A 14,472-nucleotide genomic window follows, 5' to 3' on the forward strand; every position below is an offset into this window, starting at 1 on the left:
GTGTCTGAGGCTTATGTCGAAAGTGTGTGTGTGTGTGTGTGTGTGTGCGTGTGTGCGTGTGTATGTATGAGAGAGACTGAGAGAAAGAGACACACATAGACACACGGGGTGGGGGGAGGGGTTGCCGCGGGCGATATTTGAACCTGTGTGTTATAATTATTCTTTCTACCTAAGCTGCCTGAGGCTTTTAGCCCCTGCCTGTTGCCCAAGTCTAAAAGCAAACTCGGTGCGGTCTCTCTGTCTGTCTCTGTCTCTGTCTGTCTGTCTCTTTCTTCCGCTCCTGTTTCCGAAACCCTAACTGCCCTTTTTCCTCTTCTCCTTTTCATTCCCTCTCTCCCTCCTCCACCCTGACCCAGAGTATTATTATTAACTATTTACTCATCACTCGCCGCCTTTTGTTTTGAAGACACACGTGTATTTAGAAACACAGCACGGGGTGGAAAGGTCAGAGAAATTTCATTCCTCACGTGCGACAGAGTTGGACTTTGCTTCGTTGGGGGAGGGTGGGGTAAAGGAAGGGGGACAGGGAAGCAGTAGCAATGCTAGTAATAGTAACGGGGATCAGCCAACCAAGTGGAAAGTTTAAGAACCAAAACAAAAGTCTCCACTATAAGTTTCCTTCCATTTTCAAGCGTTACTTTATGCTGAGAGTTTTAGAGATTGACTTGTGAAATCTCGGCTGCAGCTTCAGAGTGAGGGATCACTTTTCCTGAGGCCGTCCAAAGCTGAGCAGACTTTGCGTCCGGCCTTCCTCTAAGGAGACAGTGCACGCCACAGTAACTCAGAAAAGGCATGTCTTGTCCTGCATTAGGGCCAGCGCGGCTCTCTGCCTTCCCTCCGCTGGGTCTTTACATGTGGGAGTAGAGTCCTAATATATTTGCCCTCTGCCCTGCAGTTTTCGTGGCCTCCGCTTGCGTTTTAATTTCGGTCAGATGCTATAGGTGCTGGTAGGATGCTTATTTTATGTTTTAGCCGAATTCACAGAGGGAAGCTATACTTGCCAAAGTGAGAGTGGTTTGGTCGTGCTAGAGTGCTAGAGATAGATGAATAGATTGTGATTGCACGCCTTTGAGGAAGTAATGCTATCACCCGGGCAGGGGCACATACATATACATATGTGTGCAATCGCACGCATACATAAGTCCAGGAGTGTCTTGTTTCCGCTGTAGGTCCAATCTGTTCCTCAAGTTTAAAATACCATGGGGCTGAGGCCATGACTGGTTTTTGGCTATGGAGACCTTAGAAATTTTCTTGCGTGTGTATAGTTTGGAGGGAGCTACCGAACTTGGTGGTCTTCCTTTTCAAATGAACCAAGGGTTTGATGCGGGACGGGTGAGGAGAGAGGAGGAGGAAGAGGAAGGTGAGGAGATGTTGCAGCAGCTCCAAGAGGTGAAGAATTCGGCCTCTGTAGTCAGTTTGCCTCAGCTTTTTGGAAAAGAGGAGAAGAGGGGTTTTCTTTCAGGTTTCTAAGTGAAAAAAGCGAATCGATAGCACCATTACTAGATTATCAACCTAACACTCAGAGAAGTTGCGCAGAGCAGAGAGAAAGGATAACTCTTCTATAAGGAATTTGAGGTTTTAGACTAGAGTCAGAAAAAATCCCATAAGGATCGCTCTCCTTCCTCTTTGACTTTAAAAGAAACAGGAGTAGGGGGGAAGTATGTGGATTCACTAAGTTTCAAGACCCTAGGAAATAATCACTGGATCTGACATCTGATGGTTCTTTTTTATATTTGGCCAATGCACTATGTTTCATTAACTATTGCTGCCTACTTCATTTTGAGTTTTTTAAACTAAAGAACTTGAAGATCACACACAGGCGGGCATGCACAGTGAAGCTTTATCTACACAAGATGGCTCCATCACATTTTAGAAGCAAAATGTTAGGTTCCTGGATTAAAAGTCAAAAGTCCTGCATAGATCTGTTTAAAATCTTTTTTAAATCTTTGTTTAATCTCTTTTCATGATTCTGTTTCTCACTAATAGTGAATTTACTTTTACTCCCTAATAGCCACCAACTAATTTAAGAAAAATAAAACAGAAAGTTTCCTTATTTTGAATGAATATTGGGAAAACATACTGCTTTGATCGTTTTTGAAGTTCTGATTTGTATCTTTTCAGCAATAAGGTAAAATGCCTTTAAAGTGGACTGCACTGGGGTAAAATAATATTCTTGGGAATTACAAGTATTTGAAGTTACTGTGTTGAAATTAGATATACTGTAGGAGGTTTTAATGTAATAGGTATTTAAAGTGAATGTAGCAAGAGATGTATTTTTAAATGTGTGGGAGCAAATACATTGGTTTATAAAATATAAGCTATGTGAAATATTGATGCCAAGATAGAAGGGCACGAACTATTTTTTTAGCATGATTTCCCATCTCTGTAATGAAGAGATGCATCAATTTCACAATTATTTATGGAAACTACAGTTTTATGTAATTAATAATTGAACTTTTAGGAGAACTAATTTTTTATTTTCCCGAGGTAATCAGATTTGAGTCATTGTTTCCTTGAGCATATACAATACAATGGGTCTAGTTAGGGATTAATTGGCAAAGGTGGGGGAGACATTTTAAGGTTTTAAAGGATAAGCCTCCCCCCCCCCTTTTAAAGGTGGAGGCTATTGGCCCCGTACGCTAAAGAACCCTTGAATCCTGAATTGTTCTTGTAATTGGGGGGTGGGGGAAAAGGGGAAACAGATCAGGACATTAGAAATATCCCCAGAACTTCCCTTCTTTCTTCTTATGTTGATAAAGTGACTTTAGGAAAAGACTGGGTGACGATTTTCACCCCGGACATCTGTTGAGCCACCTCCCTCCCAATGTTGGGATGTGCTGTGGTCCGAGTTAGAAAGAGGTTAGGAGGAGGTGATGGGGGATCCCCAAAATCTTGGGCCTCAGAATGGAACATTCTCTTCTTTCTGCCCTTTCCCATTTGTGTGCACTTAACTTAGTACCAGGAAGGAACAATTTTCGTCTCTTCTGCTTTTCCTTCTCCGAGTTTAATTATGATCTGGTTTATGAAGCCATTCGTTTCTTTCCAGAGTCATAAACAAAACGTCGCGTTAGAGCTGAGATTGATGGTGTCCAAGTAATAAAAGCAGGCCAGGTCAGGAAGGAATAAAATTCAATCAGAGCTCTGCTGAATCATTTTTCAAGAGAACAGAGACACAGAAGGAGACAAGAGGGTCAAGAAAAGATGTCACAATCTTGAGCACACGATTTAGCAGCCTGGAAGGGTGAAATGGGGGTGGATGTAAGGAGAAGGAAATAATGGGGGGGGCAGGGGTTGGTGGGAGTAGGGTGGAGGAGGGGAAGGAGGCAAGGAACTAATGAGATTGTTTTTTATCAAGTGAAGTCTAATTTAATGAGACAATAGCCAAATCAGCAGGAAAAGAAAAACACCCAAAACTTGGCCGTAAGGCCCCAGACATAAACTTTAAAAATCCCTGTTCTCTGATAGCTCCCATTTCGATTTATAACCAGGAGGTAGTTTAGCCGCAGAGTTTTTATTAATTGCGTTTTCACTCGGACCTATGTAAACAGAAAACCCGAGCCCTTAGAACAAATATCCAAATAATCCTCCAATGATGAGACTGGCTTTTTCTCATTGTTGCATTGCAGTCACAAAAAAGAATTTATGAAAAATGAATTCCCATCTTTTTCCTTCTCCCCTACTACTTCTTTTTCTTCTAATTTTTCTTTTGGGGTCTTTGTCTCTTCTTCCCTCAATATGTTTCCGACTGCTTCATCTCTTTCCTTCCCCTCAATTTCTTTTCCCTTCCCCATCTCCCACATCCAATCAGGCCCCGACGTTAAAATATCCTAACTTGATCTGACCACCCTAAATCGGCAATTTACTTCTGCCGCAGAGAAGGTCTTATTTTACAGATACTGTTTTTCCGTGAGAGGTTGCGATTTTCGGGAACGGTTCCTGGGATTAGGCTAGGGAACCGAGACTTGGGAGACTGTTTGGGCTTCCGTCTATGTGCCCCTCTTTTTCTCTTTCCCACGGGAATTCCAGTTTTTGCTTTAAGGGGCATTTAGAAAGAGAACTCGGTTCAGCTCAGGCTTGGTATATCTCGAACAGATTGAAGGTCAGCTCTCTTCTTTTCTGGTCCTGGGACCGATGAGGGAAATGGAGCCACGCACAATTAAAGAAAGGCATTCCAATCCTAACAGTTGGCTAGGAGGGCCTCTGAAGGACTATGTTAGGCAACCTGAGTAGTACTGGAAAATTGAAGAAAATGTACCATATCTGCCTTATTGGAAGCTCTCAGAAAGGTGTACAGGAACATAAGGCTCGACTTAACTTTGCTTCACTACTTTTCAATCTTACTCTGGCTCCGAGGGAACCCTCTGTTTTACATTATTTTTGTTTGTTTTGTTTACTTGATTTTTTCCCTGACTGATTTTAAATTTGCAGCATATTGAGCATATTATACCCGATTCAGTAGGAATTGGAGTTTCCACGTCTTTCTATCAAGCGACCCTTCGTGAATGACTTACTTCAGGAAGTAGAGTATGGGTGTCCATGCACAATAATGGAGGGGGGGAAACTGCGTTAGACACAGAAAGAGACGTTGTGACTTAAAAACTCACCAAGTTGTTTCTGTGCCCTGGAGATGCTTTCTAATTACAGAAATACATAATTTATTTTGGTGTTCGAATGTAAGTTATAGTGAGAAACATGCTATAATCCACTCAGAGGGTCCTGACGGAGGGGAATGTTGGGATGGTCCTTCTTCCCTCCACTGCAAAGACAGGCTGCAAAAGCTCCAAGCCCGAAGCAGACCAACCCAGGTATCCTTTGGGAATTTTCCTGATCAGGGTCCTTAAAGCTTCTTGGCATATGGTTGTGCCATCCGAATGCCAGGGTATAGTTCCCATAGCCAAGAGCTCAGCGCTTTCTCTCCCCATTTCCTTTAGGGTAGCCCAATACCTCCATCCCTTATGTCAAAGAAGAAGGTTCTTTTAAATGCTTTGTGTTCTTGTCTATTCACGGTCCTCAGAGTAGCACTCTCTTGGCTCTCCTTTCAAGGCCCCTCCAAGCTCCTGCGACAGTACTGCTGAAGGTGCCCATCCATCCAGAGAAAAGACCTATCCCAGGTCGTCTCCCAGATGGGAATTGGCAGTCAGCTTTGCCCCTTAAGTAAACACAGCTTGGAGCGACTTGGGTGGGCAGGAGAGAACAATTTGTGAGCTAGGGAGGCAAGCGGCTAGGGACATACCTGCTGGAGACTTTCACCTGACCTTTCACAGTCAGGGGACTGAGGGGATGAAGGAGGATGGGGGCGGCGGGAAGCAGACGTAGGGCTTCGGGCAAGAGTATAAGGGGAGGAATAAGGTGGAAGGGAAGCAACGAGGAGACAAATCTCAGTGTTGAGGACAGAGGATAATATATGACTCGATGCAATTTAGCTTTGTACGGATTTTGGCCACAAATAATAAAACTACAGAAGTCTCCCCTCCCCCCTCCCCCCCTCCCCAGTCTCTGGGGGAAAAGCAGGAAAACCAACACATTTAGAATCATTAACTCTTAAGACAGACGAATTTCCTCCGACATAAAAGCTGGCCACGGCCCTGCTCGGGATGTGCACAGGGCATATTAAGATTGTAAATGTGCAAACTGGATACAAGACTCCAATTTAAGAAGCGGTCAGATGTTTAGAAGCAAGAGCCTCTGATTGGCGCCGGGATGGGGGATGTTTAAAAAAATTAACAGAACGAAATAGTAATTCAGGCACTCAGGTAAGGTAAAATTGATTTTTAAAGGCTAGATGTGGTGTGGAGATAGTTTGTGTTCTAGAGCAACTGGAGGTGTAGACTAGGAGCTGGATTATTTATTGTGCTTGTGAATTTGATGGAAGTTGCAAAGAATAAAGACTACCTGCTGATTATTGGGCGTGGGGCAAATAGGCTCGTGGGGGGTGGGGGTGGGAGAGGCCGGTGCTACAGGATCAAGAACCAAGGTCTTGGAATCTTCAGTCCGAACTAAATGCACAGTCCCTAAGATTCATGACCACGTTACCACTGTTTAGCCCGAATGTGAGGGACAGGACAGCAGCCCTGGGAGAGGGGGAGGGGCACTGCTTCACTGTTCCGATGATTATTTGTTCTACTATCATGCATGAAGGACACACACGGACACTGTGTAGCCCCACCAGTCTGAGGTGCTCCCCAAGGCAGGGGATGGGGAGGAGTGTGCCTCTCTTGGGGTGGGTGTGGGTTGCAGTCTGGTGCCGAGATCTGGAGAGCGCGCGCCAGTTTCTCTGTCCTACAAGCCTCCAGGGGCCAGAGGAGGGACAGAAACACCGCCACGGCAAACAGCAAAGTGCTTCACACATTTACTCTGAAGAACGCCCTCAGCCTGGCATTCCCACAAAGAATGGTGAAAGGACGAAACTTTCTGTCCTCCTGGATCACCTTATTTTCACCTCCAAATTAGAGAAACGCTGGCTGGAAGAGTATTTACAAGACTGTGTGTAAAAATGGGGGGGGGGGGGGGGGTGGAGTTCGAAAAAGATCGACAACGAAAACCAAAATCGAGCATTGCTTTCTCTTCTGCCAGTGACTGTCCGGCTTCCCCCTGTTTTCCCGATCTTTTTCCCCAGCCCAGGCTTGCCAGGAATGGATGGATGGGCAGGGGCCGACTGATGCTGCTGATCTAGGCTCCAGGACCGTCCACCCGAGCTCTGGGTACCTCTTCTCTTGGGCCCACCTCATCCTGGGCTGCTTTTAAGCATTTTGGGGACCGACAGCTACTGGGAAAGCATCTTGAGAAAGATATATGTAATTCGCTTCCCCAGCCATCCAGAGTTAAAAATATCCCAGAAGGATTTGACCCCTTGGCCATACCATCTTCCGTCTTTCTCTATGGTCACCTGTCCTCCCTTTCTACCCCACCAGTCAGGGAGTCTGGTCCAAAGAGCCCGTCAGCTTCCAGTCTGGGTTAGGCTCTCCTCCAACATCCAACAAAAGTCAGGAGATGATAGTGGGGAGGGAGTGTAGGATAGTGAAGATGATCCCTCCAAGCCATTATCTCCGAGATCTCCCGAGATCTCCCGCTCACTATCCTCCCTCAGCAGTTTACCAATCGATCTGATTCAGTCGGTTATGGCCCCGGCTTCAAAATCGTTTCTAATCACTTATTAGTTTCAGTGTAGGGAGCATATCACATATCTTGGGGAGGGGGCAAGACGTGGGGGTCGGGTGTGGGGAGTATTTGGGAGCACTTCCATTAATGTGATTGACAGAACTTTGGATTTGGATTTCATTAAGCATCAATTCCTCAGGCCATCCCCAACCCCCTTGGGTCAGTGCTGGGGTAGCTGGGGGGTAATTCAGGGTCCCCTTCAGTAATAAGAAAATTGAGTTTGTAAATAGCAGCCCCCTGCCCTCTCCCCAACACTCACATGGGCACTGCATGAACCATAAGCCACAAGCAAGTTAGACAACAAGAAATATGCTGGAGGATGCACCTTTGGGCATACTGTTTTAGAGGTAGAAGTTACTTCAGAGATCACTTAGACTACTCCCCACATTTGGCAGATTTATCAATTCCTAGTAAAGTTAAGTGGCTTGCCCAAGATCATAAAGTCACACAGTGGCAGGGCCATGCATAGAGACCATTGGTTTTTCCCACTACACCAAATCAGTCAGTGTGCATATATTGATATGTAGACCATACATATATAGTGACTATACATTTGTATTCACAGATAAAGGAAGTCTGTAATTAGGATGTCTGCAGTTTGTGAACTCTCTGATTAGAGGAAAAGTAGAGAACCTAGGTAGCTGGATAGGACCAACGAGCCCTGGGGCAGGTCAGGCAAACCCTTTTCACTTTGAGAGATTTCCCTCTCCCCAGAGACTTGTCACAATTCCTTCCCAAGGTAGAGAGGTAGGCCCAAAGGACTCACAAAAGAGGGAGCCATCTTGTACCCCAAAGATCCAATTGGTCCAAGTAGGATCTCTTTTGGGAACAGGGAAGGAGCTGCTCACTGGGCAGAGAAAGAGGAGTATATTAGTGGGGAGCAGGAAGCAGCCAGGCATTCCTTTGCTGCCCCTCTTCAAGGCCATTGGAGCTGTAAGCTAGGGAGGCAGCATACAAGGCGCCGCCAGGAAGAGGCCAACGGAGTTTTAATCCAAGGCTGTTACTGTTTCAGGATTTTCAGTCCCTCGGCACAGGCCCTCTTGTACTGACAAGCTATAAGAGAGGGGAATGGGAGGGGGGAGGTATGGGAAGAGTTGAAATTGCCTGGAGATATAGCTACAATAATTCTCAATGTTAGACATTCAAAACTTTTGCAAGCACAATTCCTACATGACTTCTTAGTGTTGTACAAATGGGGAACTCTGGTCTGGGCCTAGAGAAAGAGAGAGAAAAAGTTCAATAAATTGATTATCAGGGTAGGGGTGGTGTTGGTGATTAAAAGAAAAACTGCATGTGCAGATGTGTCAATATGTGTGTACTTGTATGCCAGGACTCCCCACCACCCCTTCCTCTTATGAACAGGATGGGAGGGAAAATGTTGGAGAGACATTCTCCACCTTCTTTGATCCATAAAACTGGCTTGTTCAGAAAGGTTCAGGAAGGGAGGGAGTGAGATGACCTTCTGTAACATCTTCCTCCCTCTTTTTTATTTCTAACATTGCATTTCCTAGTAGTCTTGGGACCAAGTAGAGCCTCCATTTAGATTGGAGAAGGGGAGTAATTAGTGAAAAAAACCTGCCTATTCCTTCCTTGAGATGTGACCCAACTTAAACACTACTCAGACACTACAGGATTCCAGGAATGCCCTTCATTGTTTTCCCCTTTTATTTTATTCTTTTTTTTTTTGCTTTTTTAGAGGACAATTGGGGTTAAGTGACTTGCCCAAGGTCACATGGCTAGTTTTTGTGTTAAGTGTCTGAGGCTGGATTTGAACTCAGGTACTCCTGACTCCAGAGCCCGTGCTCTACTCACTGAGCCACTTAGCTGCCCCTCTTTTATTTTATTCTTAACAGCCTTAGGAACAACAGTATGAACACTCCACCTCCCCCCCCCCCATTTTGCTGAGTTCTCCTCCTAGTCCCACCAAAAGCCCTAGGACCTTATTGTACCTGAGCAGCTTCCTTCCAGTTTTGACATCCCAAAGAAATCAAGCTATTGGCCCTCACCTCCTGTTTGTTTGTTATGGAAACAATTTTGGGACTGTAATAGTTGGGGGAAGGCTAAAGAAGAGAGGACAAACAATTGACTTAGCGAGCTTAGACTTGAAAAATTAGTTTTGCTTTTAAATCTTTGCATTAATTTCCTTCTTTTTAAAAAAATTCCCAAATGTCTATTATTAAAACCTTGAAATGGGGGCAGATAGCCAATTTGAATGTGTACACAAAATGTGAAAACATGAATACTCATGCAAAACACAAATACAAATAAACATATGCAAAATTTTACACATATAAGTAAGATCCTTTTGTTAAAGTGTGAACCCTCCACTCAGAATGGCTACTATGTGTACTGAACAGTTCGTTTCCTCGATGCTTGGTTTTCAGGAATATGGTCTGCTTTATGGGGAAAATAGTGTGGCAGGTTGCAGAAAATATATGAAGTGTGAACTTCCATTCATGGGTACTGAATTCTCTAAGTGGGAATAAGCAGTTGTAAGTTATAAATAAAAATAAGGTATTTTAGAGTAATTTCTCAGGACAACTTATTTGTCAACAACATATTTAAGGACAAATTACTAACTTTTCAAGCGGTAGATGGTGCCTATGCCACCAATAACTGAAGAAAAGCAAGGTAGACAACAATCCAAATCACCAGAGGTTACCATCTCAGAACTGGCTTATACCGTGTTAGTTTGTGTTTAAAGTAAAGTACAGATTTGTCCAAAGCAATTTTTGCACACCTTTAAGAGGCTCCACTTTTTATTAGAGATGAATTTCATTAAAGTCTCCTGTTTTTCCAAAGTACTTTGATATTTTATTTAGAACTCCCAACTAGAATATATATAATTCATATACTTATACACATACATGTATTATATATATATGTATAATTTCCTTTTGTTACCAAATAGCTACAAAAGTATGACAGGCTTATTATTCTTATGACCACTGGGTCATAATTACTTAAGCCAAGGCCCTTTAAAAGTATCTGGGTCCTTATACTTCTTAGAACTGAAAAATGATCCCAGCAATCACAGAGCCCAAGAGCTTCATCACCATAGGCAGGTCAAAGGGTAGGTAAGACTGAAAGGTCCCAAGAGAAAAAGATGCTTCCAGCCCACTCTGCTTCCTCCTTGACCTTTTAACAATTCAAAAGGTAATTAACACTGCTCATCACCTTCATAGTCTTCAATACAAATTGAGGAATACAAGCTACATTAAACAGGGTCTAAAGAGTTTTCCAAGAAAAAGGTTTGATAACTCCCTGAAGCTGACTTCTCTCTTTAATTTAGGATTAGAGAAATCTAGCAGTAGTTTTCTTATGGGGGTTATCCACATTAATTTTTCTCACAGAACAAAAAAAGAAAATAGAAATATGGAAGATCTTTTTTGTAAATCCCCTTCTCCCTCCAGGGAGCCTATGAAACCAAAAGAGCCCCACAGGACCACCAGGATTGAGACCAAAGGAAAGCACAAAAGGTCGTATCCGAAAATACTTTGCTGATATCCATCTTGTGTAAACTGTTTTTTTCCCTTCAAAAACTAATGTTATAGTCCATTTTAAGAACTATAATTTAAAATTATGGCTTTGCTACTGTTGCATTAAGAATTTGCTTTGTATTTCATCTCTTCCTCAATGAGGAAGCTTATTATGGCTTTGGGATTGTTCTAAAAAGCCACAATATATTGCCTCTGCTCTATACCCCCACTTGGGATTAAATAGGGCCACTGGGAAGCCAGACGATTCCTTATTCATTTGTACAGAGGATGGAAACTATGTATAGTGATAATGAGAGGATAGGTAAAGAGAGGGAACTTTGAGGAGTGTTAAAATAAAATGGGAACCTGTACACCTGTGTGGAACAATAATATAATAATAATGCACATTGATATGTACTGTGTGTCAGAAATGAGAAAGAGATGAAGAGGGGAAAGACAGAGAGGAAGGAGAAAGGGAAAGGGGTAGACAGACAGACACGCAAATACACACACACACACACACACACACACACACACCAATCTCTGAAAGTCTGTCCTGTAGGACCAGCCTTCAAGAAACCATCTGTTTCTAATTAACAACCACGGAGCTTCTGCACAGGATGGAGAGAAGCGCACTGTTCCCCGGTCTTGCTCCTGAAAGCCCAGTTCTGCACAGCTCGGCCCCAGTTCTGCTCCATCTAACCCTGAAACCACCTCATTTCGAAGCACACACTTTTTCCATTGCACCTCTGGAGACTGCCTGCTGCCTTTCACGAAGGCACACAAAGAACCCTCTTTCTTCTGCAGCCTGGTTACTCATGGACTGTTAAAAGCTCAGTTCAGTCACTTTCCCCACCCACCTCCATTACCACCCCCTCCCTCTCCATATCATAAAGTTCCCCCTGAATATATTCAGAAATAGTTTTGTCTCATAAACAAATGATTATGTTAATTAAGACTTTTCTTATAAACTTTGATATTACTTTGTTGGGAGCATATTGATGGTGTTTAGTCTTTGGTCCTTATTTTTCATAAGGCTGTATCACATAATATGTATCACAGTTCCAGAAACATATATACATGTACATATATACTTAAGATATACATACCTGTGTTTTTATAGAGGTATATGAGAGTAGACATCCATTTTACATGAATGTGTATAGAAGTTTCATATACATATATTTCAATATTTCAATGACTTCTACATTGATATACGATTACTTTAATATTTCCGTGTTTTCCTGTGTACATATATGTGTATATATGTACTGTGGGCATGTATGTATATATTCACTGCACATATATATAAAACCAAGAAAGCTACATAAACAGTGCATACTGTCTACGAACTTAAACAATGAATCTAGGAGCCCGTGTAATAAACTGTGGCTCTAGGCAATGCTCGGATCTTGTCACTTAGACTGATAAACTAGAATCCGTTTTATCGGAAGGCGGAGGGACTACAATGATGAGAAAAGGGGTGAAAATAATAGATACATGAAAAATCCAAAATCTAGACCAAAGAGAAATGTATTGCCTTCATGACCTCTGGATAACCTGGCTACTTTGGCACAACATTTTCCAACAATATTTACTTACCTTTAAGTTTTTTCTTTTTCTTCCCCCCCCCCCAATTTTCTTAAGCCATTTTTTGAGATGGTTCAAACTCTCTTATGGGGTCTAATTATAGTAAGCAGAAACAGGATGGAATGTGAATGGTTCACTTCTGCAGGAACTGGGTTCTGACTGTGGCTGGATAGAGCTGAGCTTATTGTCACTAGAAAAAAATCCCTAGGAATACTGCCTTTGGTTTGGTTTGAAAACCTCTCTGGCCCCTTTGCCTGGCTTTCCAGTTGCTCAGGACTCAGTTAGCCAGGTCAGGAAATGGCTTTTTGTACTTTTTGAGTTATAGTAACAAATGACTGAAATTTAAAGAGTTACAAGTGGAAGAAGGCTGTCCAGGGGAAGAACTTCAAGGCGAAGGGCAGGGGAAAGTTTGACTTGTTACATATTAAGAGAATGAAATTGAAGAGATAATGGTAAGGGTATTCAAATGAACAAAATGATATGGAGGGGCGTGTGAATAGGCTTTTGTTTTGTTGATTTTCACTTGGGAGTTGGAGAAAACAATACTCTCTTGATCCTGGTTTGTAGAAAGACCAGTTTAATAAGAAAAAAGAACACAATTTAAAGGCCCCATAATTTCTGTTGTCTTACAACATAATTTTAAGTAAAATGAATGATCTGTGATTAACCATCCTACCAATTACATAAAATCCTTCAGATGAAACATCTATAATGAGATAATGTGGAACCAAGCATTGGAGTGGTCACAGTTTCGATTTTACAGTCTTTCTGGGAGTGAAAGGTTCTTTTTTTTTTTTTCTTCCAGACAAGGAGACAATCAAAGGCATCGGAGAACTGGGGGGAAAAATCAGTGTCAGATGTGACTAAATCTTCCTGTCTTCTACCACATCAATTATCAGTCCCCCTCCTGCAGTCAGATGCCCTCCACCAATTGATTACAAGGGAAAAACAAACCCTCCACCCTAACCCTCCTGAGGGTTAGCTAAGGTGATCATATCTCTTCAGGAGAACAGCTGCCCCGATGGGGACCTGAAGTCAGCTTAGGCATTGGGGTTGTGCTTCATGAGGGCCACATCAGCCTCGACCATCTCTTTCACCAGTTCCTGCAGGCGGGAAGAGAGACAGTCGATGTGCTAACCTTCTATTCCAACACTCTCTGGCCCATCCCAACCCCAGAATTCGTCTGGGCAGTCCCGCCAGTCTGTTTCAATTTTCTCCCAACTCTCTTCCCCTAGGCAGGCCCTTTCCTTACTCCACCAATGCTTATCCTTCCAGAGCCCTGGCTTCTTAGGTCGATAGTGTACAGAAAAGAGATGAAGAAACATACCCTACTCTGTGGGAATAGTACTATTTGTAAAAAGATGATTGCTACAATGTGTAAGAGGAAGGAACCAACAACTACATACAAGCCCAGGGCTCCAGGAAGAGTCGAGGAAAATGTATTCCTTATAGAAAGGAACACAGGACAAGCTAGTCCATTTTCGGGTCATGGGGGAGCTTCCCAAAATTGACAGTCTCCAATCAAGGCTTCAGTATTCTGTAGGATAGTTTCTCTTTTCTTCTTTTGAAAAGATAATTTTGAATTCTATGCCGGTGTTTGCATCCGCAGCAGAACTTAAGGAAGGCACAGGCAACTATTATGCCTTCAAATGCTCAGAAAATTAGCCGTGACCTCTTTTAAAATATCACCAGCCGCCTGAAAAACACATCCCTAAGTCCAGCTATGACTTTGTCCATGTCCCTTCTCCTCCCCACTTTTTGCTTTTCTCTCCCTCCCCCTCCCTTCCCCTAGCAGGATGAAAAAGAACATTTCATCACAAAACAGACACTTACATCAAAAGCGACCCGGGGTTTCCAATGTAGTTTTTGTTTTGCTTTGGTGCAGTCTCCTTGCAGAAAATCCTGTGCAAAAGGAAATGAGAAAGAGAAACTCCTGGGTTGTGGTGCTGTGCATCTGTCCTTGCTGCAACGAGCGATTCAGGCTACTGCCGGCCTGGCTTCTAATCTAAAGCATCTTGGTCCTTCCTCTTCCCCACCCCCAGGCTCCCCAGCTCGCCCTCCCAGTAGTCCCTACAATTTGTTGGCTAACGAGCCTCTGAGCTCTCCGGCCTGGCCCCCTAACAGGTTGCAGTTTACAGGGAGAAAGGAGGAGGAGGAGGAGGAGGAGGAGGAGGAGGAGACCCAGCCTGCCACCACTGTTCCCAATCCCTCGCTCGCAAAGTCCATACACGTTTCTAGGCTGCAG

General features: G+C 43.3%; 1 protein-coding gene and 1 long non-coding RNA gene across 3 annotated transcripts in view; one reads left to right on the plus strand and one right to left on the minus strand.

Annotated features, from left to right (window-relative positions):
- LOC138173559 (uncharacterized) overlaps positions 1-14,472 on the plus strand; it is a 57,513-nt gene that overhangs the window by 28,324 nt on the left and 14,717 nt on the right. The window lies entirely within an intron of this gene.
- Positions 12,788-14,472, minus strand: part of GMDS (GDP-mannose 4,6-dehydratase) — a 799,941-nt gene continuing 798,256 nt past the window's right edge. For both annotated transcript variants that reach the window (XM_069103602.1, XM_069103600.1), the window contains 2 exons: positions 14,061-14,129; positions 12,788-13,330 (listed from right to left, as the gene is read on the minus strand). In XM_069103602.1, coding sequence (XP_068959703.1) covers positions 13,321-13,330; positions 14,061-14,129 — 79 coding nt within the window. In that variant the 3' untranslated portion in view covers positions 12,788-13,320. The remainder of the gene's footprint in view (positions 13,331-14,060; positions 14,130-14,472) is intronic.

The sequence above is a fragment of the Petaurus breviceps genome, unplaced genomic scaffold (genome assembly GCF_028583685.1).
Source record: "Petaurus breviceps papuanus isolate PSGF00001 unplaced genomic scaffold, PetGlider_PUasm1.0 582, whole genome shotgun sequence".
Classification (NCBI taxonomy): Eukaryota; Metazoa; Chordata; class Mammalia; order Diprotodontia; family Petauridae; genus Petaurus; species Petaurus breviceps.